The following is a 26,682-nucleotide window of genomic DNA, read 5'->3' on the forward strand; positions in this document are numbered from 1 at the left end:
GTGTTTTGTGCTGTTAAAGGCCAGACTTCCCCTGGGCTCAGGTTTTCAACAACTTCTAGAGGCTGGGTTGCTCTGATGGAGAGAGGAGGACAAACTAGGTTGAGAGATTTGTGATTCTTCTCAGTTGGAACAATTATTTGTCAGTCTCTTTTGAGAAATGAGGTCCTTTTTCTGGGATAAAAGTAGATATTCAACCTCAGCTGGCTTTTTTAGAAGAAAAGAGGCCCTAAAGGCTGATTACTACAATATAATTCACAGACGTAACAAAACATGTTTCTCAGTATCATGAAATTTGTTAGAATTCTTTCTCTACTCTCCCTTCTTTTATATAAAACAAATATTACCTGAAACACATAATTTACTTCTGCACAGGACTTACCAATTTCTTTACCCTGCCTGGAAGGCATAGTTGAGGTTTGCTGACTGAGCTGCAGAGATACTAATGGGAGCTGAGTTTATAGGTTTGTTCTATATGGCCCTGTAAAGATTTTACCCCCAGGGATGTTTGAGATTCCCACAACTGGAGTGACGGCTTTTATTTTTAATCTCTATGCAATTTTGGGACTAAGCATGTTTGACAGACACCTCTTTTTATAAAATTGCAATGTGACATGGTGACTTTTTGAAACATAACTGGTGTTTTACTGCTAAGAATATACACTGCTGCTGTAGTGAAAAGAAGAAAAAACAGAAAAAAAATCCATTCTTCTGGCTCAAATTCACACTGCTGCTAAAGCTTTCCTTATTTGAGCAATGCAATTTCTGATTTATCAGCTTCTGTTGCTCTGTTGCTACCTGTGCCAGCTACCAAAGGAATCCAAATAGAACTCAAAAATCAGCATAGAACTGCATAAAACAAACAAACAAACAAACAAAAAACCCAACTCCCCCCCAGAAAACCCAAAAAACCCCCAAACCAACAAAAAAACTTACCTCCAAGCCTGTGAATTTCAGAAGATTAACCCTGAAACACAGTACTTCAGTAAATATTTTTTCTAACTATGATATAAATTAGGAATTGCTTAAGTACTTTGACTCCTGAGGGCCTTAAAATAGTAAAGCTGGCAGCATAACTGCTCCACTTCAAATTTCCCAATGAAAAAAAATTCTGCTCTATCTAGAAATGTAGAGAGTAATACTTCTTCAAACCCAGGAGCACTTTTGAAGTCTGAAAGTCCACACTTTTCACTAATTGATCTATTCTCTCCTGGCTGGCAAGCAAATTTATCACCAAGTTAGACATTTTGGAAAATGAACAAGTAGCCAGGAAGGGATCTTTGTTGGAAGCTCTGTGGTTATGCACAGCAGGTGTATGCAATGGGGAAGGGCAGTGAGGAGGTGCTGCTGTTCTCTCAGGGGGAAAGCAGTGTTTTGGTCAGTGTCATTCTCTGCTCTTGCATCAAAGTTTTTCGGTCCTGTTGCTGAACAGGAGAACAGCAGCTTGCTCTGATGGTCTGGTACAGCTCAATCCATTGGTCCTGTAAATGTGGAACAATCCCTAGAAGTCCGTGGGATGACTGAGATAAATTTGTGTATTGATAGGTTTGGAAAAAAACCCAGCAAACTGCTGCAGACTCATTTTCTCCACCTTCTCTACACTGAGTCTAGACTTGAACTCCCCATGGGGAACAACCTAAGATATTTTCCCTAATTCGGGAACAGAAGAAGTAGAAGCAGATTTTGGGAACAGAAGAAGTTCCCTTTTAAGTAGAAGAAGTTAACTTTTAAAGTAAAGGTTTATAACCTCTTGATGGGATGTAAAAGTAGAAACAGTTACAGCAGAAGGAAAAAGAGAGGATCTGAGGAGTCTGAAGAAGTGTGAGGACTGGGAATCCCAGCAAACTAGTGAGCCAGTGTAAGACGGTAGGTGTAACTCATCATAGCTTAGAAATAAATTTGAGATCCAGGCAAGAGAGAGAATTGAGGATCTGTTTGATGTAGCAGAGAGTCACTGAATATGGTTCTCAGCAGATACAAATCAGGGTTTGAATATTTTGTGGCAATTTCAGAATTAGTCTGACTAGGGACTAGTCAGTGGGACTAGGACCCTACAAATTGAATAACACATTTAGGGAACTGTGGACACCTGAAAAACTTTGCAGAAGTGTCAAATAAGCAGAAAGTTTGATTCTGTGTGAATCTGTGGGAGGCTTAAGAAAAGCTACAAAAAAGTGTCAAAGACAGAAAAATCAACAAATGGTTTTTCATTGCTAAGCCTCTTGGATCAATAGATAATTTGGTATAGAAGATGATCTCCAGGAAAAAAGGAAGTGGCTATTTCCTTGGCAGCACCTTTTCCAACTACAATTCTTTGTAATGCAAAGCACCTCAATTTTACAGCTAACAGATTGTACTTGGCAGAGGTTTCTGCTTGAACACACAGTAAGTGTTTCTCTACCTTGGTAGAGCTGGCCAGGTCTTGAGCTGCTCCCAGTCAAAAGCTGCAAACTTTTCAAAAACATTGTGACCTTTCACAAAGGCAAACCACACACAAGATTGCTCTTATTTTTCACTTAATTAAGTCTAATATTTTTCAACCTCCGCTGTTATCAGGAGAGAACAGCCTGCATTTGCCTGATTTCTTGCCATGGTTTTATATTTTTTGTGCCTTTCCTTGGGTTACACGTACTTTTGGCTCTTTGTTACTGCCCAGTGGCAGCATGAAGTTAACTGATAAGGGAAGAGGGGAGCTCTGAAACTGCCCAGCTGGCTGATTTGGATTCCTCAGGCTGTTTGTAATGATGAAAATGATGTTGCAATAATTTCTCTTGGTCTCAGCAACAAATGCCACTAGCTCATGATGAACCATGCCGGAGTGTCAATTTTTCAGTTGCCAAAGGCAATTAGGGAGCTACTAGAAAAATTAATTCTGGGTGTTTTAGTTACTGTTAAGCACAGTGAAGACTGATAGACCTATGCCTAAGTATTCATAGGAATGCCCTTGAGTTTTTATCCCTTTGAGTGCAAAAAAGAAAGTAAAGGGATTTCAGTAAACATAAATAGAACAATATGTTTCTTTTAGTTATACATAACCTTATGCTTAAACCCTTCCTGCTACTTAAGGAACAAAGAGCTGCTTGATGTACAGAGATGGTAAATGTAGACATTTTCCTATTTGTGTTCAGAGTAACTAAAGAGGTTGACATTTTGTCATTCTATGCAAATTTGAGCAGTTTTAGTCCCTCTAGAATTTGTAAGCCCGGCACAATAATTTTGTATGAGGAGTTTTGCCCAACCCCATACCACATACATGGTGTAAGGAGAGCACAGAGAAGAGTGAACCATAGGGTGAACAGAAGCAGAGTGAACCAGAGACTGAACCAGTGTTTAAGAGGATCAAGGTGCCCCTCCGTCCAACTTTGTCTGATGCCCTTGACAAGTCACTGGATTTTTCTGTATTTCAGCTTCCAAAACAGTGGCAAGAAAGTAACAGCATTTTCCACTTTGCCAAGTGCTTTGAGGCTTCTGGATGAAAAGCACAGATGAGGTTATTTACAATAACCTAGTGTCTAAAAAGCACTCTTTTGTTTATGTATATACATAGCAGATGATAAATACATATTTTAAAATGATGCACCTTATAAGGCAGATTTTAAAACGCTTTCAAAGACCTGTAAAGATCTGGCAGCAAATCTGAAATCACGCTGGTGTTTGGTTACAAACAGAACCTGAATTTTCCACTGAATATGTATTGTTATAAACATATACAACATACATATATGTGTGTGCATAAGAATAACATTTGTTAATTGGCAGTAATTTTTCATTTTGAGTAAGAAATGTATAATGGCTTGTAGTCTCAGGAAATAATGTTTACTATAGTAAGAAGTGGTCTTATGCTAAGGTTTCAGACAGGTCATTCTTAAGAGAAGAGACAGGAGGAAGATGGGATTTCACCTCCCTTATTCCAAAGAGCATTCACAGGTCTGACTAAAGAACAACCAGCGTCCATGGCAGTTCACTCTCCAGCTCCTGAAACTGGCCAGAGTCAGATGCAATTTGCCTATAAAATGCTACTGCAAATCCATTCCTGTCTCTGGTTTTGCAGCAAATATTGAGCAGCAGCCTGAAATTCTTACAGACACCAAGTTAGTGCAAAATCTGCCCAGACAAGGGAAGTTTCAGGTGCCCCTGCATGCATATTTTAAGTTCTGTAGACTGCACATGAGAACTGGAACAAAAAGTAATTGAATATTCAAGCAGCCCTTAAGAACTGTATTACTTGATGCAAAATTGCTGCTGCAGTGGATTTTTGAAAACATGAAAATACAGAACTCTTACAAAGGTGAAGATTTAGAGATGGTGCTAAAATTATGCCATTATAATCCCCAGGTAACTGTACAGCCTTTAATGAGGTAACAAAGTGTATGAAGTAGAAATTAGGATAGAAATTAATGATGTTTCTTAATGATCATCAGCCTAAGAGTACTTAGGGCTGGGATTGTAAAAGGAGTCTAAGGTAGCTATACGCTAAGTTTAATGTGATCTAGGGACTAGGGAAGATTTAACTGCCTGTTTCTCTGAAATCCCAGCTTTTCTCTGTACACTCACACACAGCAATGTCTGTCTGACAGCAGGACATCCTCCTTTTTGTCCAGTATGTACTGTGCCAGTCTGACCTTGGCTCAGACCTGCAACTACTGCCTTTGTCTCAAATTTATCAGAGAAATGAAGCCCTGTCCATTAGATAATTTATTTACTGCAGCTGCTTTTCCATCAGAGTTACCCAGGACATGCTTGAGCTGTTTTGTATCTCTTGCTGTGCTGAGGACTACAGACAGTGACCCAAAGTCATTGTCCTGGCTGCAGGTATTGCCCTCATCCCATGCTCTCTGCTGTCATCCAGACATCCTGTGGGCAGTGGAAGAGAAAACATCACAAGCAGCACCAGTGACTGGGAAACTGGCCCTACATGGCATGGAAAGATCTGCAGGAAGGGATCAGTATGGAAGAGGCTGTATGGCCTTTCCTCAGCTCTGCTGCTTGTCATAAATGAGATGAGACTATGCCAAAAGGCAACAAGATAGGGTGTGTTGTGTGATATTACAGAAAGGGCAGGTCATAAACATTACAGAGAGGAATTAGCTGATGCCTTCATGTGAAGATACTAATATGTGGGCTGTTCATTTATAAAGATTTGGTTGGACTTTTTTCAGATTCCCTCCACCCCACTGCCTGTGTTTACAACTTCCTTTTGTCCTGTTCTGCCTTTTCCCAACCAGTACACATGGTACTTTAACTCACCACTCTCTTTAGTGGATACACTCTCTTTAGTGGATCTGTTAGGACAGTGTCAGGCACTATGTCACCCCTACCAGCCAGAAAATCCCTCCAATAACTTTAAAGAGCTCCTTTCACATCCTTTTGCATTCATACCTCCATAAATACACCCTCTGCCTCACAAGGTCTGGGATTTAAATTCCTGCCTTTTATTCTGTTCAGCCAGGTGTTCCTGGCATGATGAGCTGAATAAGACATAAAAGAAGGAGGTACAATCTGGCTTATGCAAGATGAGATGCTTTGCTGATTTGCAGATTAGCTCTCCTGTATTATTTTACTTTTTGTTCCATCTCTTGGATAATGGAAACTTCTACTTAGCTCTCTTTTGACTGGTTTCAGAACTCAGTTTTGATGTTTATGTAGTAGATATTTCCAGTTCAAGTGTTACTGAACCAGATCTCTGAGGACTTGATAACTGAGATGGTTAAAGAAGCTTGATTTTAACACCCTGTATGAAGACCATGTTTTGGAGGGTTTTGATTCCAGAACAGTTTCATTTAAGAGCACTTTCTCTATGTTACTAAGAGGTCTACAGAGTATATAATGTCAGACAGAGATAAGGAGAGAAGGAAGGTAAGAGAACTGGACACTGTGGAAGATACAAAAAAGAGTGTGCAGGTGTAGAAAAAAAAAAGCAATCTCCTGTTTTTGCTTTTCAAGGAGTTAATGATGAGCTCAACAGTTAAATCCTATTGAGCTATGCTCATTGTTATAGAGACATACTGCTCCTCCACGAAAAGATATTTGGGCTTATTATGGATCACCATATTTGGTTGCACCCAATACATCCAAATAATCTAGGCAGGACCACAAGATGGTAAAGAAAAAGTAATTTTCTTCTAAATATTGGGGTTTGGTGCTTTTGGTTGTTGTTTTTTCTTTGTTTCCTTTTATATTTCTACAGATAAATTTGCTCTGTGTTTTAAATGATCACTTTTTTCAATAAAATGATACCACTTTTTCTCAGAAAAGACAAGCGACACTGTTATTACTTTCAGGCTTTTGTTTAAAATGTGATTACTATTTTTGCAGTATATGTCAGCAGGAATTACTAATTTTTAGCACCTATAAAAATAATGGGTTGAACTGATCCTTGACACACCTAAAAACTCCCCAAGCCCAGCAATTAGTCAGCTATAGGATGAATATGAAGATACTAGTCAGGCTTAATTGCATATAATAATTGAGAATCAATAGTAAAAGAATGGTGCTTACTCTTGACTGCCAGTGAGTAGAACCAATAATTGTAATGTGTTAATTTAATACTTTAAGACTTTCCCTTTCACCTGCTTGAACTCATGGGAATTTTTAGCAGTTTCTCTGCCTGTCCTTCTGGAACTAGTTTTTTCATTTATGACAAATTTAAAATCAGTGGGTCAGAGAAAGAGAACAGTGATCACAGAATGGGAGATGCAACAGAAGGAAAAAGTCTGAAAGTTACCGAAACTAAAGTAAACCACAACAGCAACTATTACAGCCAATTGAGCCTCATCCTCTAAACCAGAATGTTACTGATCTTAACAATGTGCCAGTGTGACTCAGTTATGACAAAGGCAAGTACACTCCTGTCTGCAGGACAGTGGCCAGTTTGATTGCAAATCTCATGGCTGACCCTGCACCACCTGCCTCCACATGGGTGACACACAGACAAGACTGAACCCTGTACACACCCTGAGCATCCTGATGCTGCTCACCTCCACAAACCCCAGCTCAAGAGCTACTGTCAGTACTCTCAGCTGCTTCTCTGAATTGCACTCATGCATCCTCCCTTTCTACATCAAACCCCATCCCAAGGATTCAGTTATCCTGTGTGTGGAGCTTTGGCTTTTATAGAGAGACTGATTTTTTTACTAAATCTTGAAACTCTCCTCCTTTCAGCAGCTGAAATCAGTCTGGGGGTAAGGGAGGAACACTTGGTGCAGTAACAAGTAAGCACAACTCAGTGCCAGGTCCTGCCAGACTCCTCCTGGTGGCTTTGTAATGTGCTCATGCTAAAGAGACATTGAAAGCTGGAAGTTACGGATGTACTTCGTGGTGCAGCTCATGGCTGAGAGAAAAAGCTACACTGAAGGAAGCAGCTCATGCCAGGCTCTTCCCCTGACCTGCCCAGACCACATTATCTGTGCCCCTGTCCCCTGTACCACTATATTAAGGATTTAGTGTGTTACGTTTAAATAGCAGAAGCCACCCCTTACAGTGTTTGCAGATTGCCAAACACAGTGGGCTCACATTTTGGAACAGACCCATGCAACTGCTATTAGGACAAATTTCTAATAAGCCCTTCACTGTGAGGTATTCCACAATGAGTGCTCTTGGACACCTGCTCTTGGGATCATGCAGAGTCTAAATGGAGCACAGGAGTCATTATGTCACTTGGAACAAAAGGGAATTTGAAGTTCCCCTGGTAGAGAACACTTAAGTCTGTTGTTACTTTTGGAGACTGTCCCGCTATGAAAGGAGAAAATTTCAAAAGGTTCCCCCTGTAACAGAGGAAAAGGAAACCTAATTGACAGATATTTCTGCAGGAAACCCTTTCTCTTTCAGTGTTCTTCTGAAGAGCAATTAGAAGAGCAGCCCTTTGAGGGGCCAAATATTAGTTTTGAGAAAGGTGGTATAAAGTCAGTGTTGCTTCCTTAAGCCACGGGTATTTATCCATTACAATTCTACAGCAGTGCCAATAGACACCATAAAGCCAAATAACCCATCAGTTATAAATCTTTCTCCCTGAAGCTATGACAGGCACTTGAGTTACGATTTGCCGGTCCTTGTAAATGTGTAGGACTACACCACTTCCATTTTATTCTGGGATTCAGTCCAGTGGGGACAGGTGATCAAATCTAGATCTCTTATCTCTCTAATGTAATTTTACTTCTTCCATTTGTGTGTGGCTTGAGAATGTTCCCCAACAAAAAGCAATACAGACTGTACTAAACCAAAGTCAGACTTTAAAACTGAGGGCAGCTCATGTCATCTCCATGACTCTGCCTTCTCTCCCTGCCCCTGCTCTCAGCTCTCTGTGCCTAGCAGGGGTGACAGTGGTGAGATGGAAATGATTTCTTCTTTGTTTTTGTCACAGTAGGGTAATTTATCCAGCCTGCCCACCACAGTCTACTTCTGTTGGTGCCTGCACAGGGAGGAGAACTACACAGTCACCGAAAAAGAACTCAAAGCACCATACACCAGGCTGGTCCTGCTCTTCCATTCTCCACCAAATTTCAAGCAATGATAGCCTTCCTTCCAGATGACTCTGCTAGCAACCAGGATTCAAAGCTGTGTTTGTTTCTGTCATGCCTTGTTGGCTTTTAATTGATGTACCACTTAATTGCAAAAAACACTGGCAGAAACAAGCTGCCTTCCGTTTCTTGGCCTTGATTTTAAGTGTTGTTTAGATTCCAAATAGGCACCTGATGGCACTGCCAAAAATATAAAGAGGAGATAACTGATTTTGACTACCTTCTTTCTTCTGTGCAGAAACTTATCTCTCATTTCCTAGATGGATTTTACTCCTTTGCTAAAGAGACTGTAGAAGAATCCCTATGTGTCTTTTAAGTCCTGAAAAGGAAGCCAAAAGTCATCGGAAGAATGAATAAGGGTTGTGGATAGGGGTATTCTTTTTCTCACACCTTTCCTGATACAATTTTCTACTCTGCCACAGCTATTTTATTTTTCATTTCTAGTTTTTTCTAACAGAATACACCGGGCCTCTTCTCATATATCTGCTCTTTTACATTCGCCTCTCAACTATTTATGATCAAGTGGAAAGCAGGAAGAACTTCCGCCACCCAGTGGTTCAGTAAGTGGCACTTGTGTGAATTATTTTCCTGACTAGTGAGAAACCAAAGGGATGGAGGTTGCATTTCCAGAGCTTAGGAAGTTACAGGCTGTCTCGGGCTGCCTGCCTGGTGTCAGATTCAGTTATTATCAATACCTGTTTGTCATTTTAGCAGCACTCACAAGCTTGACCAAAAATGGGATCCCAACAATGGTCACTGCACCTGGTCATCTTGTAGATGCAGTGTTTTCCCCAAATACTTTGAAATCAAGTCAGAGAGTGAAATAATAAACAGTGGGTAATAAGCCGAAGTCAGGTGCCCCACTCCCAGTTTCCTTATAACATATTCCTGCTCTTGAGGTGAGAACCATCAGCATCCAGCACACAAGATAACTACCCCCCACACCGGCTCTCACCTAGATATAAGAAGGAGAAAATTCAACAAGTGTGCATGTCATGTGTCAGGTCAAGAAACTCAAAAGAAGCAACTCCACAGGACTGTGGTAGAATATACCAGGCAGACTGGGAACTTTCACACTTAAGCGAATTTTCCTTCAGTGGAATTGTCCCCACTGTGGGTGATTGGTGCCTGGCAGAAGGGTGAAAAGTGATCAAGGGAAACCTGTCACCTACATAAGCTGGACCACTTACAGGAGGACACACAGGGACCTAGGAGGCTCCAGGATTGTACAGCTTTCCCACACACTTCTTCCACACTGTGATTGCAGAATCAGGGGAACTGGTACACAGCAAAGAAATACAGCGAGCAATAATGCCATTTACAGATGGCGGAACAGGCACTTGGAGAGACATTAAGGGAGTTAGTGGAGCTGGGAATGAGAACACGGAATAATTGAATTCAAATCCAGAGCTGCAAGATGCTTGTCTTCCTTCTCTCGTGCATATACTTAAAAGGAGAGAGTTTCTGGCAGCACAGAAGAATCTGCAATGACTTTACCTTCTTTATGTGGGCAAGGGTTGTGCAGAATCCTGCCAGTGACCACTCCTTAACGGGTTCATCTGAGGTCCCCATCCTAAGCCAAATTAATTTTAAAACTTTCAGCAAAGCTGGAAGTTTGCTCCAGGCTTTGGATAAGTCGTTAATTGTTCAAAATTCTCTTAGCTCAACTCTCTCTGGTTTAATTACTTTGAAATTGTTTAATCTTTGACTTTAGCTACCATACACGATGCATAATAAAATTATTTGAGATTTCACACGCTGAAAACCACTTTTCATTTATGTCTTATAATTGGTTTGCAGCAAGACGGGCTATGGTAGTACGGTAAATGTAACCAAGATAAAATGCCATCAGGAATCACTCCTGACATTTGTTTCTGAAACTCAATCACTATGAGCTGCAGCTCATTCTCAGAAGCAAATCAGCAATGCCTGTTATTGTTTCATAATCTTCCTCAAAAGAGAATCAATATAATAATTTCTACCACAATTGCCTCATTTATTTATAACAGGCAACAAAAAATGGATTAACGTAGCAAAATCTCATTTTGTGTCCACGAGGAAATGAAACGCAAACTACCTCCATGCAGCTACTTGAGTTGGCAAAGGACAAGGAAACCATTCAGAAGATATTCAGAATGTTTTTAAATGTCAGACGCATCCTACAGGAGCATTAAGGTGGCCTTAAAATGTGGGAAACATCTTTTGGAAAAGCGCGTCAGATGCCTGGCTGTATACACAGCTGTCTTGTCTAAATGTCTTGTCAGGACTATGTATCACATTCAGAGCTCAAGGAGCTCTTTTTATTTCAAGACTAGTAAAAATAAGTTGCTTCCCTGCAAAATGCAAGCAACTCTGTATAACACTGAAAATGATTCCATTAGTCTTTTGTTCCACATGCTTCAATTAAGACAATATCTTAAATCCCATGCTTTTACTGTGACTACAGTTTTGGAACACTAGTTCTTATTTCTTTCATGACATTAACTGTGAAGTAATAAAAACAATCTTTCACTTACCTTAATTTAACTTTTTTTTTTCCTTGCAGCTTGGCCTGCTTCTGTCACTGTTTACACTACATCAGACATCTTCTGGAGACATTATTTGTTCACAAGTTTTCAGAAGGGCACACTCCTCTGAAAAATATGATAAAGGTGACAATATGTTTATCATCTTGTGTGAGACAGAATATCCTCATATCAAAGTAGTCCTTGGAAGAAGATAGGGAAATAAAAATTAATTTATTTTTGTAGCTCCAGGAATTATGTTTAGTGAAAATATAGCAGATAACAGGGAAGATTTCAGGACTCCAGGGATATAAATTGAAATCAATGTCCATTTTTTGCTCCTGCATGTAAATGTCCACTTTGACTCATTCACCCAAGGGGCTGATTGGCATGTGCAGGATATTTTTCAGACTGAATGCTATTTTATGGTGATAACTGCTACTGCAACATCTAGCAGTGTTGACAGAAATCATACACTGCTTCCTTGGTGCAGTATAAATACAGAGCAAGAGACAGGCCATGTGCTAGGAAGCAAAAATCAAACTACAAGTAGGAAAAAAAATCTCAAAAAAATGGAGGCTTCAGGCAGGAAGATACTGAGCTGGCCAGGTATTCTCTCTTTCAAAGCCTCCTGAATTTTGGCTGTGTGTCATTACTCACAGGCCTCCTTTTATTTCACACACTCTATCTTGGCCATTTTGTATCACCCCTTCATCCCATTCAGTGTGGTGTAAAAACCCTCCCTTTAAACACTTAGGATTTTGGTGAAGGAGATTAATGAATGGCTACAATATGGGGCTTCACTTTTACTCTTTCTTGTTTTGTCTGGTTTAGTGTTCTGTTTGTCTTGCTCTATCTTGCTTGGAAATGCTGCATTTCAGGTACAGTAACAGCTCAGCTGTGTTAATCAGCTCTAGGCTTTTAAAAGCACAGCTCATAGAAATGTGATCTTCAGCAGTAAAATGAAAAAAGGAGAAAACAAGTGCCAATTCCTACAAAAGGAATAAAATACATTCAACAAAATAAAGAAAAAAAATCTATACTGTGTCCCCAATTTTTTTTTTACTGGCTTCATAGCATCTTAGAAAGATATATATTCTAAGGCTCACAAGCAACTGCAATGCCTTTCAATGGTCACCTGGGTTTTGCACTTGGTAGAATTTATACTTATAAAGTTACAGTTTGTACTTCCTTATTGCCCTTTCAAAAAAATTACCTGTCTGTTCCAGGGCTGTGCCTTTTACTGGGGATTCACATCCTGGATCGCATACTACATCAACCACCCACGGTACACGCCTCCATGTAGGTATGGGTAGGACACAAAACTGACAAACTCGCTTTGAAAAAGTCTTTGCCGTGTAACCTGAAGTCCTCCAGAATCAAGAAACTGGTCCCACATTAAACCATATGACTGATCTAGCCAGAAATTAGTCTCTGCTCCTGGTCAGGAGGAAGACTGTTGTCTTGGAAGCACTTCCACTTTTTGCCATGAAATGTTTGTGCCTATTCAGCAATGGTCAATCGCTGTCCAGTTTATGAACAGGAAATTCTGGACAAATAAAGAAAACACGAAGATCAATATATGTAGCTCATCTTCACAACATTTGTATTAAAGAATGCAGGAGAGAACTAGGTCTGGTTGCATTTTCTTGGAAGAAATATTTATTTGCTAAAGACACATCCTTTTCATGAAAATTAAGGTTTGTTTTTCCCTGAGAAACCAGTAAAAAACAATCACATGCTGCTGATAATAGAAAGATTTTTTAAAAGGCTTTTGGATTTCATCCATCATTTTGCTACCTCTCATCATATTTTATTGTTGCACTGCTGTTTCTTCATGATTTTTTTCTGTTTGCTCTCTGGAGCTTTGCTTCTTTTGAGAATAATTGGCACAGGTTTTGTTTTCTGCTACTTTCCTTTCCTTGTTATACCTTAATCTTTCTTTTCCTCTGTATCTCAGATTTATCTATGAACTTTGGGGAAAAGGATTTGCTTTGCCATTTTTATTTACACTCAGTTAAATTACTAGGTTTCTTCAATCCAAAATTTCACCTCCATGACACTTGCTTTTATTTCAAACTATCACAGAAGTTCTATTTCAAAATTATGTGATTTATTGAATGACAGTTGGATTTGGTGTATCTTTAACAACAATGCTGCAAACAATGCAGAAACCTCCACAGACATGTTTTTTAGCAGTCTGTGCTATCAAGTCAGTAAATGCAGCTTCTTTATAGGGGAAACTCTTTGTTCAAGACACAAAAGAAGAAGCATCCAGAGGAATTATTTCTAATTGCTTGCCACTGCCTTAAGATACCTTTGGCACCACAATGGAGTCCTGTGCCAGTCAGGAAAAAGGAATTATTTAAGTAAAGGTTTGATGAGACATGGCCAAGGCAAGTGAGGCACGTACACATGGTTTGTGTCCCCCAGCTGTGACCAAGGTTTGCTGGGGAACAGTAAACCTTTAGACAAGCCTTGGTAGAGCCCTACACTGGTCTCGGGGACAACTGCAAAAAAGGGAGTTCAGCCAGATGGCAGGTAAAATTTACAAATGTTAAATGTATTTCTTGCATGATTGTGAAGCAGGTAGTGGCTGCATAGTAAAACCTCACCATTGCCTCACCACTAAAGTAAAAAAAGGGTAATAGATTATGTGTGTTTTCTGCTTGTGGAAGTAGAAGGGTCTATGGATAAGTCTGGGATTGTCTCCCTGATTTTGACACTGACCTTCACTCCATTCCCTTCCTTGCCTTTTCAAGGGACTCACCATCACCAGCTGCTTTGATAAAACACTTGGATATAGGAAGATGGCAAATACTAAAAGCAGTTGGGCGAAAACTGTCTTGAGATCAGTGGTGTAAAACTGGCATTTCTAGAGTGCTGTTACTGTTTGTATTGTCTCCATATTATGTGTGATAATATCCAATCTTTCTGCAGAGCCTGTCAGGAAAGAAGCATTTCTGTTCCTCAGTACTAGATTAATTTCACACATAGCAAACCATGTGCATACTGTAAAATGCAATTTATAATTTCACTCTGTTTTCTAGCATTTGGCCACAAACAAGTTTCTTACGCTGCTCTTGCTTTTCTGGTACGTACAAAAATGAAGTTTTATTTATGATTATGGAATAGGATTAACTCACAACTTAGTAAAATGCAGTAATGCTTTTGTGCATTTGTGTGTATACATATATATAAGTCTATGTCCACAGCCTTGTGTACTTTGACTGGATTTAGTACTGACCTATTAAGGTTTCTCAGGCAGGAAGTGTCCTACTAATATTTATGTATGCAGAGTTTAAACTGAAGTACTGTATTGGAGAGCCATGAGAATATCATCAGCATTATTACTACTGCTAATTGTGTTAGAACACTAATATTTAGACAGACTGAAACTTGTAATTTTTAAGACACTGAAGAATTATATGCTAAGCAGACTTTGCAATACTTCAGTGTACCCTGTATAACTTATATCAATAGCTATTAAAAATTACACAAATGAATCCTGCCAAAATGGGGCAAGCCAAGGTAAAGTGTAGCTGATGAAGAATGGCTGAGACTACCCAACCTGCTGTTTGAACATAATTGTATAGTGAGACAGAGGCTTGGTAAGAAGTTGTCACATGGAAATGTATATCCTCTCTGTCCTCTGGAACTGCTGAGCCAGTAGCCAAAACATCTCTTTTGAAAATCAGATACATATTCCAGAAATATGACAGGGTGATGGGATGGTAATATATCTAGGCTCCTTCAGGCAAATACTATCCTGAAAAACATTCAAAGGCTCATTAACAATATTTAAATACTTTTGTAAATCGAGGCCATAAATGGTCACACTTTCAGCACTATTTGTCTCTGGGTCTGTCCATGCAGTTCTCAGCTCTTCTTGCTCTTATAAGGTATAGCAAAGACAAGAAAAATACTTCTATGAAGAACTTCATACACTCCATGAGGCTCTAGAGCCAAAAGCAATAACCCAGCATGGCAGAGACAGGAGGCTGTGGCACTGGTAGCCATCAGTACGCTCAGAACCTTGCAATGTGCACCCTTCCCAGGCTCAAGGGGTGTTTAAATCCAAGGAAATTGCTTGCCTGAATATTCAGTGCTGCCAGCAAAACTACTCCTCATCAAAGTTCCTGCTTAAAGAAAGCCTCCTTTTCCTTTGAAACATCCTTCCCTGCATCAGTGGAACGTGCCCTGCTATAGCTTGTAAGGAAAATGCTACCATCAAGCAAAGGGATGAGTCCTGTTGGGGGTCTTTCCTATCAAATATGTAAATCCCCTTAAGATCTGCATCAGCACCTGGCCTGGGCTCTGAATTCTTATAGCTCTTTTGAGAACTCCCTACCCATGGAAACTCAAGACCTGTCCCTTTCAGATTTTGTTGGCAGGTTCCCGGACAATGAATTTTAAACATCAACATACAAAATAAAATAATCTGAAGCTATTTTCACAGGTTTCTAAAACATATGAATAAAATATTTAGAAGATTTCTTTCTCTTTTTACCCTCTTTTAAGTCTTGCCTTTATTACACATCCTGATTTAAGTGTACACATCTGCAGCTGCTGTAAATAACAGTACTGAGTAATATAAAGAGTTTCTGCAGGCCTTCCTGAAAGATTCTCATGTTCAGAGAAATTAAGCTTTGGAGGGATGTTTTTCTTATAGGGTACACTTGGAATATACAGAGGGGAAAAACAGTGTGTAGGCTTCAATATTTAATAATCGTTAATAGCTTTTTCTATGCTGTTCCCCGCTGACCCATATTTTATATAAGATAAACTGAGGACTAGCTTAAATTTAGCAGTGTTTTAATGTGGAACATTAACAGTCACATGTCTAAAGAGGGATATAAGAGTTAATCACAGCAGAATGCAGCTGCAGAGTCAAAGGTAACCCAATAAATATCCCTGCAGAAATGCCCTTAACTTGTTTTACTTAGAATTAGTAGGGATTAATTATAGTGTGTGAATATCCCTTGCTCCACAACAGTATGGGCATCTCATTAGCTGTAGTGTTTCACAAAACCTATTTCTTTAAAACAATAGCAATCAGAAAAACAAATCATGTTCCCAGCTCATAACTGGAAATATGTACATTAAAATTACGTCCATTGCTATGGTTAGAGTTATAGCTTCTAATATGTTATTTTATAATGGAATTTCATTTTCTGGCTATTTAGTCCTTTAAATCTGGTATTTATAAAGAGGATTGTCAGTTAGTTGGAATTAAAAGAATTTAAAAGGACAGCAGGACTTGAACTGTAACTATCTACCCATGCAGAAAAACAGCTAATAATATGTCTATTTACTAATAGACCTGATTTAAACCTTCCAAACAAACCCCAGAAGAATCTCTGCCAAAAAGTGGAAAAATCTTCAGCAATTCCTCTAACTACAATGTTCTTTCAGAGAATAGCACATTTCAATATAAAATGAAGTTACATTCTTCTTTCAATTAGCTTTAGCAAAAGTTTGTTAAGGATGACTTTCAGAATTGACATAAATGTGACAATGGAAGTTCTTTTTTTAATGTTAATTTTGTGACTTCACACTTTTAACATCTCTAGGCTTTAACATTTTCCTTTTTAATTTCTTAAACTTTTTTGACCAGTGCAAAATATAGAATGACAAATTATATAAGAAAATGAAGCTTTTTTAACACTGCATTTTTTCAGTTTGAGAGGACAAATCAGTCCTCAAACCCAGAAATTAATATAACAGTTCAATTCAGCCTGAGCTTGAACTATGTACACCATTTTAATTTTCTTCACAGAGCAGGGGAAAAATTAAAACCATAGAAATACACAGTTTTGATGACAGATCATCTTCTTCAGGAATTTGAACTGATTTTTCTACCGGTTCCCATTTTAAATATGGGTAAATATTGATTTCATTCATCAGTAGTTGTAACTGATGAAGGACTGGAAGCCTGAAGTGAATCTGAGATCAGCCTGTACTGCAGGCTGTATAACCAAATGGGGAGATACAGCACCTCTTCCAAAGGTTTGAAATACCTACATGTTAGAGACCAGCTTTGAGGTTAGTTATGGCTGAAAACTACATAAACAGAGTTCCAGAATCAGGAACAGTACTGGCTCCCTTCCTTTATCAATCCCTGACTACTATCCTTTCAACCAGTCTGCCTTTTAGAGACTACTGCTTTTTTAATCACCCTTTTTTCCCTTCCTGTTTTGATGAACACCTTTGAAAGTGTGTGTAGGAGGAGGGGTAGGGATATTAACTTGTGACATCTTTACAAAATCAGAGGTCAGCTTTTCACCTACTTCTTTGCAGCTTGGATTAAATCCAAGAAAAATCAAGAAGAGCATCTTGATGAATTCTTTGGAGCCAGGGAAATCCCTGATCTCCCCAGGGCCACCCTCCCATGTTGCACCTGCTGGGCATGGGAACTCCACCGAAGGCCTGGCTGCACAGAGCTCTATGGAGATGTGCCAGGGGCTTTCACACCAGGCTGCACCCACAGTGCTCACTGGACACTTGTGTGTGTGACAGAGAACACGGGCTGCTTTTTGGAATACATGTTTCCTGGATACAGAGGCTGAGTTGTAATGGGGAGGGTGCGGTTATGCACCGCACACAATTGCCACAGCCTTTTAGGCATACAACTGAAAATATGTTTTTAATGTCTTGCAGATGTGTGAAGCTGGAAATCACTTTATCAACGTAGCTTTAGCTCACCAAACCAATTCAGGTCTGTCTTTGTTTCCTGTTCCTTAACCTATCCATCTTCTGTCGGTGTACAGTAATTTATGTACCTACATCCACTGAGTAAAGAAAGATGAAATAGTAGCCATGCCTTCAAAAAAATTGTGACAAGGAAACATTAGCAACACTGTTGTTGTTCCAAAACTTATAGCAAATTTATCTTAATTAGACACAACTGCAATTTAAATATGGATTTAAGTGCTGGAGTTCTTTAAAGCATGCTGGTGACTGACATAAATGTATTTAATTTTACATAAGTCTCAAAAACTTCTAAACTATATCACAGAGTTTTTAGACACATTCATCTCAGGCAAAGACATACATGCATATATTCAAATACACAGAGATAGAGTCATGAATACTTACACAGGCATCAATGTATATGTATGGTCTTTAACAGCTTGGGGTTTCAGCATTTTTGTGTCACGAGAATAAAGGTTATACAATATATACCAGAAAGTAAAATATGTTTTCAGATATCAATAGAGTAATTTCCCCACTAGAAGACCATATTCAGAAAAATACCACGGTATGGTCAACTTCACACACAGAAGTCAGTTTCTATTCTGGACTATTTCATGCACTGTGGTTAGGAAACTGCTCATGTTATTTCTTGCAAGGGGCCTAATTCAGTTTAAAAGCAGAAAGTGCCAAAAAATTGATTTAAGTTCTTTCCCACTGGGATAAATACAGCTTTTGCTACCTCAAAAGATTTCACTGAAACTTTTCTAACAGGTTAAACCCTGAGAGCATTGGCCCAGGGTATTGCTGTTACATAGGCAGGCTATGATAAGGCTCAGTTCCCCTCTCCCTGTGCTGAAACTGGTTCTGATTTTTCCTACCTTTTTTTTTTCCCTTTCACAAGGAAATAGAACCTGTTTTCCAAGTCCAACCTACAACCCCTTCACGTGGCTCTTCCTGCTGGTATCCTGTCCCAACTATACATATGAGGTACATGAATGTCTTCTGCTTATATGCAAAGGGTGGGTGGTCTCTGTTTCAGCCTTCGTCTGCAGAAAATCTGCCACACTTCCATACAGTTTCCTCTGCACATCAATCCTTGTGCTCAGTATGTCAGAGTCTCCTTGTTCACACAAGTATTTCTCTACCAGACCCTCCTCTTCCCTCACATCACTGTCACATGGACTTCTGTCTTTATTTCCCTCCACTACGGTCTCCCCAGTGATCCAAAGATTTACCACTCATCTCTTCATCCCATCCAGCACACTGGGGAGCTCATTTCTTACTATTTTTCCTCTCCTATTTCCAGTGGAAGTACCACACTCTTTTTCCATGGGAAGCTTTTGAAAACTTGCCACTTTTCTTTACATAAAATATACAACTAACCATGCCTTTTTGTTTGTAACAGGCTGGGTCTTGGATTAGTTTCACAGTGATGACACAAACTCTGCCAGGTAAGTTTGAAAGAGAATGAAGACAGCATTTAAAGTATTTGTGGAAGAGAATTCTGGAAATCCAAAATTTGCCCAAAAAGTTTGTAGTATACGAAATATTGCCATCAAATTTGCCATATGAGATAAAACTCCAAGATGCTCATAAGAGCAACCTGCTTAGTAGCATTTGTGACTCTTGCTCAGTACTTTGCTGCATCCTCAGAAAACTAAACACTCACAATAATATGGTCCCTGGGGCTGAACTCTCCAAAGCATTCACTTTTTAATTATTTTTCCATTTCAAAATAGAAACCTATAAAAACTGCTTGTAAGAAGTAGCCCCACATGTCTTACAAAAGAAGAAGGAACAAATTTTAAAAGTGGGTCAAACTACATCATGCAAAAATTAAATTGAAATTTTGTTTGAAAAGATGAAATGTTCTTGTGTTTTGGGCTTTGGTGTGAAAAAGTTTGGGGAAAATGTAGGGCTGTCCCTACAGTGGCAGGAGCAGCAACATATGCAGCACACCCATCCTTGCTGTAATTGTCCCAGATGTAACTTGACTGGACGCCAAATGGATGTTTCTGACCAACCACCTCCACATTCACCAAAGGATAATGAATTTGCAAAATGCAAAAGCAGTACAGTTGTCTCCTTTTTGGTGCCTGTTTGCTGGATCAGGCAACTACTGCCTACTTGTTTTAGGGCCGAGCTCTCCCTCCACACAGCAGGGAGTCACAGCACAGCTTCCTGTCATAGTTGGCAGCCAGAGGTAGAAACAAAGAAGTACTATAGGTCAGAAGTAAACTAGAAATATGGGCAAGGGAGGGCATGGGTTGATACAGCACCATGGCTAAGGAGACCTTGCGATATGTGGGTTTATGGTGAAGTCAGAGGTGGTATAGAGTGTGTCCTAAAAATGCGAATGTCATATTTGTGAATCCTGAGGTGGAGGCTGAGCCTTGGCCTATGGTATATCAGCAACTGCCAGGCTGAGAGGAGCTGCAGAATTGTCTCTGTCCACATAAGAGACTGCAAATATTTCCATAAATCCTACTGCATTTACAGAAACAGGCGCTGAAAGAACACACATGATCCTTTTCTTTAAATCTTTTTCCCTGCTAGTTGGCATCTTTGCTTTCCTGATGGTCATCCAGATGTCTCTGTGGGCCCAGAAGAAACACAAACTGTATCTGAAGAGATTTTATCCAGAAGTGCGGAGAAAAGCAGCTATGATTCCCATCATCTTCTGAGACTGCCACCAGAGTTGGAGCCTAAGTGTACACTTCAGGAGGCGACTCGGAGTAAATCAGCCATTTCATTCAGGAACTAAGTGGATCAGAGGAAAAACTACTGGATATCTTTACCAGGAAATTAACAGTTCAAGACTGAGAGGTTTTAATGAAATGCAAAAATTTAGCTCTTGAATTCTTGGTTCCTGCTGAAAGATGATTTAATTAGATTTTCTGTAATGGAGCTAATTGAAAAGGGACAAGAAAACTGCTTATATTGAATGCTAGATATTTAGCTGGTGTAAATGGACACAGATGCTGCTAAAATTATTGAACACAACTCATCTGCACATATTTAGATATAGTAATTTTAAGGTTCAGCGTTAGATGTTGAGGAGAATCTTGGATTTTTGCATCAGAAGAGGTTTCATAGTCTTATTTTTGTTAAACTGCATCAAAAAAGCACATTCTGTCTCGGCTCCTCTAAAGCATCACATCAAAGGATGACCACTGCTGTGAACACTGTTTAGTCTAGATTCACAAAGTTTTTCTTTCTTTTTTTTTTAAATCAGATGTCATAGCAAATTGTTTAATACAAATTGGCTTAAATTGTTCACTGCAAAAGAGGACTGGCTTTCTTTTATTTTTAGGTAGGCAGACCAGCCCCATGATCCCACAAGGGGACTGTTTGTGAACTCTTCCCATCTTGTAACTGATTTGAGGCATAACCTTGGGTACATCATTGAAGCCCACTTCCCTTTCTCACACCAAACTGTCTGGAAATAGCAGAAAACCTTCTGCACTAACAAGAGTGTTAAGATCTCCTTGTTCAGTGCCTGACTGCATCCAGACACCATTGACCTTACTTGTATGAAGGACTGTGAAATCCTTGGGCACAAGGTGAAACAGAGCACAGCTCATTATCAAATAGGAACAAGATGCCAAATGCCCTTCACTCCCTATCTGAACTGCTGGAGATGGACACTGCTGACAGGCTCCAGCTCCCCTTCAGTTTGGACAGGCTCTATCTGCTACTTTACTTTCGAGGACATCATTTTTTAAGGGATTCTCTGGGCTTGTTATTCACATCCTGAAAATACTGCTCTGTTTGCAAATCAGTGGCACCCATATCATGCAGGAGCACAGTTTTAGTTAGGCAGAACAAAGGAATCAGAGCTGCTTCAGCAGGTATTAGGATATGAAGAGCTAGGGCATTGAGTCCAGCTTTCATTCTATTTCTGTTGCACATTTATCAATATCTTTTGGTGCCCTTAGCCTGGTAAAAAAATCTTGCCTAAAGAATTTTATAATCATTAGAGAAATGCTGGAGTACACAAGCAAGGCAGGCAGCTTGTCTCCTAAAGGCGCTGTTATCTTTGCACCAGCTCAATTGTTCTAACAAAGTTAATTTGCCCAGTAAATTGGGTTCACATCCCTCTTCTCATGTCTAACTTGCAACACTTATCCTATAAGCCACTGTAACTCAATTTCATCTTTGTAATGTAAATACATCACTTTCCATATTTTTTAACTTGTAACCTGTGAAAGAAAATTTTTATTCCTCTCGATGGAAAGATCTAATCAAAGTGAATATCCCGTTCTCTCACCCAGACTGCTAATAAAGGTCTATTTTTGAAAAATTATTTTCTGTACTCTTTAATGGAATACTTAACCGCAATAATTTTTAAAACTCTTTTTCCCAGTGTTAGATGTGAGTAGTTAGATATGAGTAAAGGATATTGTCTGGTTTTTTTAATCCAGCTACAGAAATTCTTTTCCCTTTGTTTATTGAATGTTTTAGCAATCTTAAAGTTCTAAAATAGTCTACATAGGAGAGTAATTTATTAAAATCAATTATTGATCTATTAATCTTTTTATTGCAATGGCTGCAGCTTTAAGTCTGTTCAAAGTATGTTTCCAGTGGGATTCCAATTGCTAAGGAACATGGTTCCTATCCAATAGTTAGCTTAGGTGAAGGAAATACTTCAGGAATTGCTAACTCCCTGTTTATTAGTTGGGTATTCAGTCCATAGGATAAAGGGGAAAAGAGTTTTGTCTCTTGAAGGAAATGACTGAAGTTTTAAAGCAAGGTAAAAAGTAAAGTGTGAGAGCAAACACTAGGTAAGAAAAAATGAAGATATATTGCAGAAGGCTGTCTCAAATAAACATGATAGATATTTTGAGATTCACCAGTGGAGTGTTGATGAGCTAAAACTTCTCTGTACAGTGTTAAATGACTTCAAAAATAGCAATAAATCTCATTTCCTGCACCTTTATGGATCTCTTTGTATTACATATCCTCCTCTAATTTTCAGGGCAAGTTTCATGCAATTAGAAAAGGTAAATTAACTTCCTGGAATGAGGGGCATGTTCTGCTTCAAAACAAAAAGTTTATAAAAATCACTAATCTTTGTTTTGATAAACATTTCAGAGGCCTTGCTTATAGACCACCAAAAAAGCCAACAAAAGAAAAGAAACCCACCCAGTTAAAAAAAGGTATTACTGTGTAAAACATCAACAGTGATTTTAGCCCATAACCACCATGCACATTTTCAACCAAAACAGTTGTCTTCACACAAACATTTTAATGAGGAAGTTTCTCATAATTGTGCTGGTTACCAGGAGAAAAACGTCATATTAAGCTTCATAAATCCAGGTCTTTCTTGTATGAGGGGCAGATGAGACAGTAAGTGGTCAAATTCTTTTGGTTGTGTTTTCTCTTAAGCACAGACCTCACTTCTCAGCACCATCAGTAGAAGGAAGCCATGGGCAAGGCCACCCCACTGCCAGAATCCCACCGCATTTCAAGATCAAAGGAAGTCAACCTCCAATAAGAGCCATAGCTCACAGAGGCACATTACAACATTTCTCAAAAAAGGAAGGAGGCAGGAGAACTGAACAGCAGGAAAATCTAGTGGTTGAATTTGGAAGTGTGTTCTGATTAGCTATGAGGAGCTGCTACAGACCCATGGATGGTGCAATTCCTGCTTAACACTCCTCAGGAGAGAAGCCATTGGAATCAAGAGACTACAACTGAAGCAAGATACAGAGATTAGACAATAGTTTGGTCAGGAAATATGTAAAAACAAATCAGATGGAGTATGACTAGGTCCTTCCTGGCCTGCCCAATAAGGACTGTGTGAATGGCATTGCCAGTGGGACTAAGGTGTACCTCAAAATAATCACTCCCTGTTCACACGGAGAGATTGCTCATCTTCCAGGTCCTTCCACGCTCACCCTGCAGCTTACAACTGGGTTTTTGCTGGAACTCTCCAGATAGATGAGTCTCATCTGTCCCAGATTATTCCTAAAACATAAGGAATTAGGTTAAGGAATCTAAAGTTAAGCCTTCAGATACACGGCTCTACATTTTTGTGGCTGGTTCTTGCCATAAAATGCCAACCTGGAAAAGAGCAGGCACCAGCTCAGGCTTTCTGGTGGTGGAGAGAGGCGATGTGATGGGGAGCTGACGTGGCAGATGCTTCTGTACACGACTTGGCAGCCTATATTTGGATCCCCAGTTTGAAAAAGCCCTTAAGACCCAGCCATATGTTTATCTTATAAGATGGTTACCACATCTTTGCAGCTGACAGGACTGAAAATGATCTCTGTGATTTCATCTTTCCATAGGGAAAGTGGAGCTCGAAAGGACACTGAAAGCAGGAGAAGTGAATAAAGGCAGATGGTCATCTTTTTTTAAAGTTGCTATTATCATCAAAATATCTTGTACTTTGCATTGTTTTGTATAGAGTAAGTGACTCCAAATTGGCTTTTATCGCACTAGGAACTGAGATAAAACAGCCTGTTATCAAAGCAGTTCTCTGAAAGAGAGCCTACAGTGTTAACTAAATATAATAAAATAAAAATCACTGAATGTGAAGACTTCTAAAGCACACTGTAAGAGGAAAAAAGCTATAGGAAGGCAAGTGACTATTTATCTATTTATAGGTTTAACAAGTGCTGCTGAACTAAAAATTAATTCAAACCATAAAAAGCTTTTCAGCAAGCTAATATTTTTCACATGATGCTTTATTGGCTTTTCTTTTCTATATTTTCTTAGGAACAAGTGCTGTCTACATGTGATATTCCCTGTCATTAACATTCAAGGAAGCTTTTAGAGAAACACACTCTATGCCTATCCCAGTGTTCAATAAATAAATGTAGATGAAAGGTTGTGCTGTCGTTGAACACAGATTAGTTCCTATATGGGCAATATTTTTTTATGAAAGGTCTGCTTTATCATAGGTGAATGCACAGAGGCTTCTGCACAGCTACAATTAAAGATGATTTTCACATCACACATGTTTAGTATCACAGAATGTTTACATTAATGGTCTCTGCACATCCTTCAGCCACCTGTGACTCAAACTTATAACTCTTTCTGCAGGTATCTGCTCCAAGAACCGAGACCCAGTTCTTCCCTGAGAGGACATTTGAGAACACATTTATTTTTCCATCTTGTCCAATGGGACAAGCAGTTTTCCAGGTGAGGAGCATTGGACACTGTGTTACTGAAATAATCTGTGTTGAATTTCCTTGGAACATAATAGTCAACCTAAAGCCACTTTATCAAAAGAAAAGACAAGATAATGGGTCCTGAAATACGTGTGCTCAGGTTAAAAAAAATCTGCCATATATTAACACCTCCACAATACACTGTCTTCTATCGTGTACCTGCTTTTATGTAACTTCTGAAGCCTTTCAAAACTCAGGAACCAAGTATGAGGAAATCCTCGATAGTTAAAAGAAATATGATGAGGCTATTCAGTAATACTAATGAATTCCATATTTAAAAAAGCAAACTTCACATCTTTTGTCAAGGAAGTCTGATTGTTAGCCAGTTTTTTCCTAACACATAGCATTATTCCTGTGAAAAAGTAATACAGCTCTATGACTGATTCCTTTCAGTATTCTGAGTACCTGGCCATACTCAATGGGAAAAGGCTTTTGTTTCAAAATTGCAGGTTTCATCATATGGAGGCTCTTTTAAAGCACTACAATACAGGCTCCAACAGACCACCACATCAATCATTTTTTAAACTCTAATTTATACTTAAAAGTTGATGAGTTTTCAGTTGACTGATGAAATTGTAACACTAAGTTACAAAAGCAACAAATATTTAAAAAGGTGTCCCTCTCCTCAAGGTAGGAGTAGGGAAAAAAGGGTACTTTTATCTTTTCTATTAATATGATGAGGGCATTTCCAAAGTTCTAGGGCATCTTTGCAGAAGGAGACATTGATTAGAGATCTGGAAAAACCAGAATGTGGTTTCACTGTGCTTTTAGGGATTAGCAGCTATGTCTTTTTTGAAAGAAATCTCACTCTTTCTGGCAACTGAGCTTGACAGAAACGGATAAAAGATGACACATCTCCAATACAGAATCTAATGAAAAACAAAGCACCTATTCTTGAACCAACAGGGAATTTTTGTCACATATACACACACACTGTATTCTTCCACCCTTTGGTTTACATCATCTCTTTGCAGAGGGTGCTTTGCATTGGAATTGTATGCCTGTCATTCAAACTATTAATTACTTACCTTTTAGAGCTTTGATAGACACAATTATGTCACAGGAAAACCGCTTCATTTCAAAACACTGAAGATGTAGACTCTTTTGTGCACTGTTAACCAATTCCAGCCCTGTTGCCCCATATATACATAAATATTTTGCTGCCATTTTTAGATATCCTTCCAGTGTGAAGCACAATGTTCATCCATATTCAGAGACTTGCCAAACATCCCACCTTAATTCATTTGCAAGTATAGAGCTAAATCTTCAAGCAGTGAGTTGCAATATCTGGCACCTACTTGAGCTCTAGCTTCAAAGTACTTCTCCTTGCTTCCTTTGCTCTAAACCTCTGAGGAGCTGGAGCTACTCAGGGACTTCTCTCTGCAAAAGCAGAGGTTTAATTTTTCCAGATTTGCATTAGCATCTTGCTATGAAATCATAAATCTGCAACAATAGAAACAGCAACACTCTCCCCCATGTTTGACACATTTTCCTATTTAGCAGGCCCTAGCAGGCAAAAAAGAAGATAGATATTGTGCTTTTACAGATACAGGGACAAACTGAACTGGGCTATGGTCATTTGAGAGCTACTTCTCCTTCACTCAGGCTTCTGCTTGGGGGCTCAGCACCTTGGGCACCTCTCCCAGGAAAAGGCAGTGCAATAAAGATTTCCTGAAATCTATTAAAGACGATCTTGATTATGAATCTAGAACTAAATAAAGAGATAATGCATTTGATCACAAGTAAATATTTGCTGGAAGCTGTACCTTAAACACTTTTGTACTTGGCTTG

At 39.1% G+C, this 26,682-nt stretch overlaps 1 protein-coding gene and 1 long non-coding RNA gene across 2 annotated transcripts in view; one reads left to right on the plus strand and one right to left on the minus strand.

Moving 5' to 3' along the window:
• Positions 1-21,967, plus strand: part of TECRL (trans-2,3-enoyl-CoA reductase like) — a 58,703-nt gene extending 36,736 nt beyond the window's left edge. The window contains exons 5-12 of the mRNA XM_063422690.1: positions 8,958-9,073; positions 11,059-11,164; positions 12,247-12,319; positions 14,068-14,111; positions 17,678-17,735; positions 18,615-18,700; positions 19,119-19,164; positions 20,270-21,967. Coding sequence (XP_063278760.1) covers positions 8,958-9,073; positions 11,059-11,164; positions 12,247-12,319; positions 14,068-14,111; positions 17,678-17,735; positions 18,615-18,700; positions 19,119-19,164; positions 20,270-20,397 — 657 coding nt within the window. The 3' untranslated portion in view covers positions 20,398-21,967. The remainder of the gene's footprint in view (positions 1-8,957; positions 9,074-11,058; positions 11,165-12,246; positions 12,320-14,067; positions 14,112-17,677; positions 17,736-18,614; positions 18,701-19,118; positions 19,165-20,269) is intronic.
• The window catches only part of LOC134564077 (uncharacterized), a 254,863-nt gene that overhangs the window by 29,863 nt on the left and 198,318 nt on the right, over positions 1-26,682 (minus strand). The window contains exon 3 of the long non-coding RNA XR_010083467.1: positions 11,030-11,146. This is a non-coding gene — a long non-coding RNA (uncharacterized LOC134564077). The remainder of the gene's footprint in view (positions 1-11,029; positions 11,147-26,682) is intronic.

The sequence above is a fragment of the Prinia subflava genome, chromosome Z (genome assembly GCF_021018805.1).
Source record: "Prinia subflava isolate CZ2003 ecotype Zambia chromosome Z, Cam_Psub_1.2, whole genome shotgun sequence".
Lineage (NCBI taxonomy): Eukaryota > Metazoa > Chordata > Aves > Passeriformes > Cisticolidae > Prinia > Prinia subflava.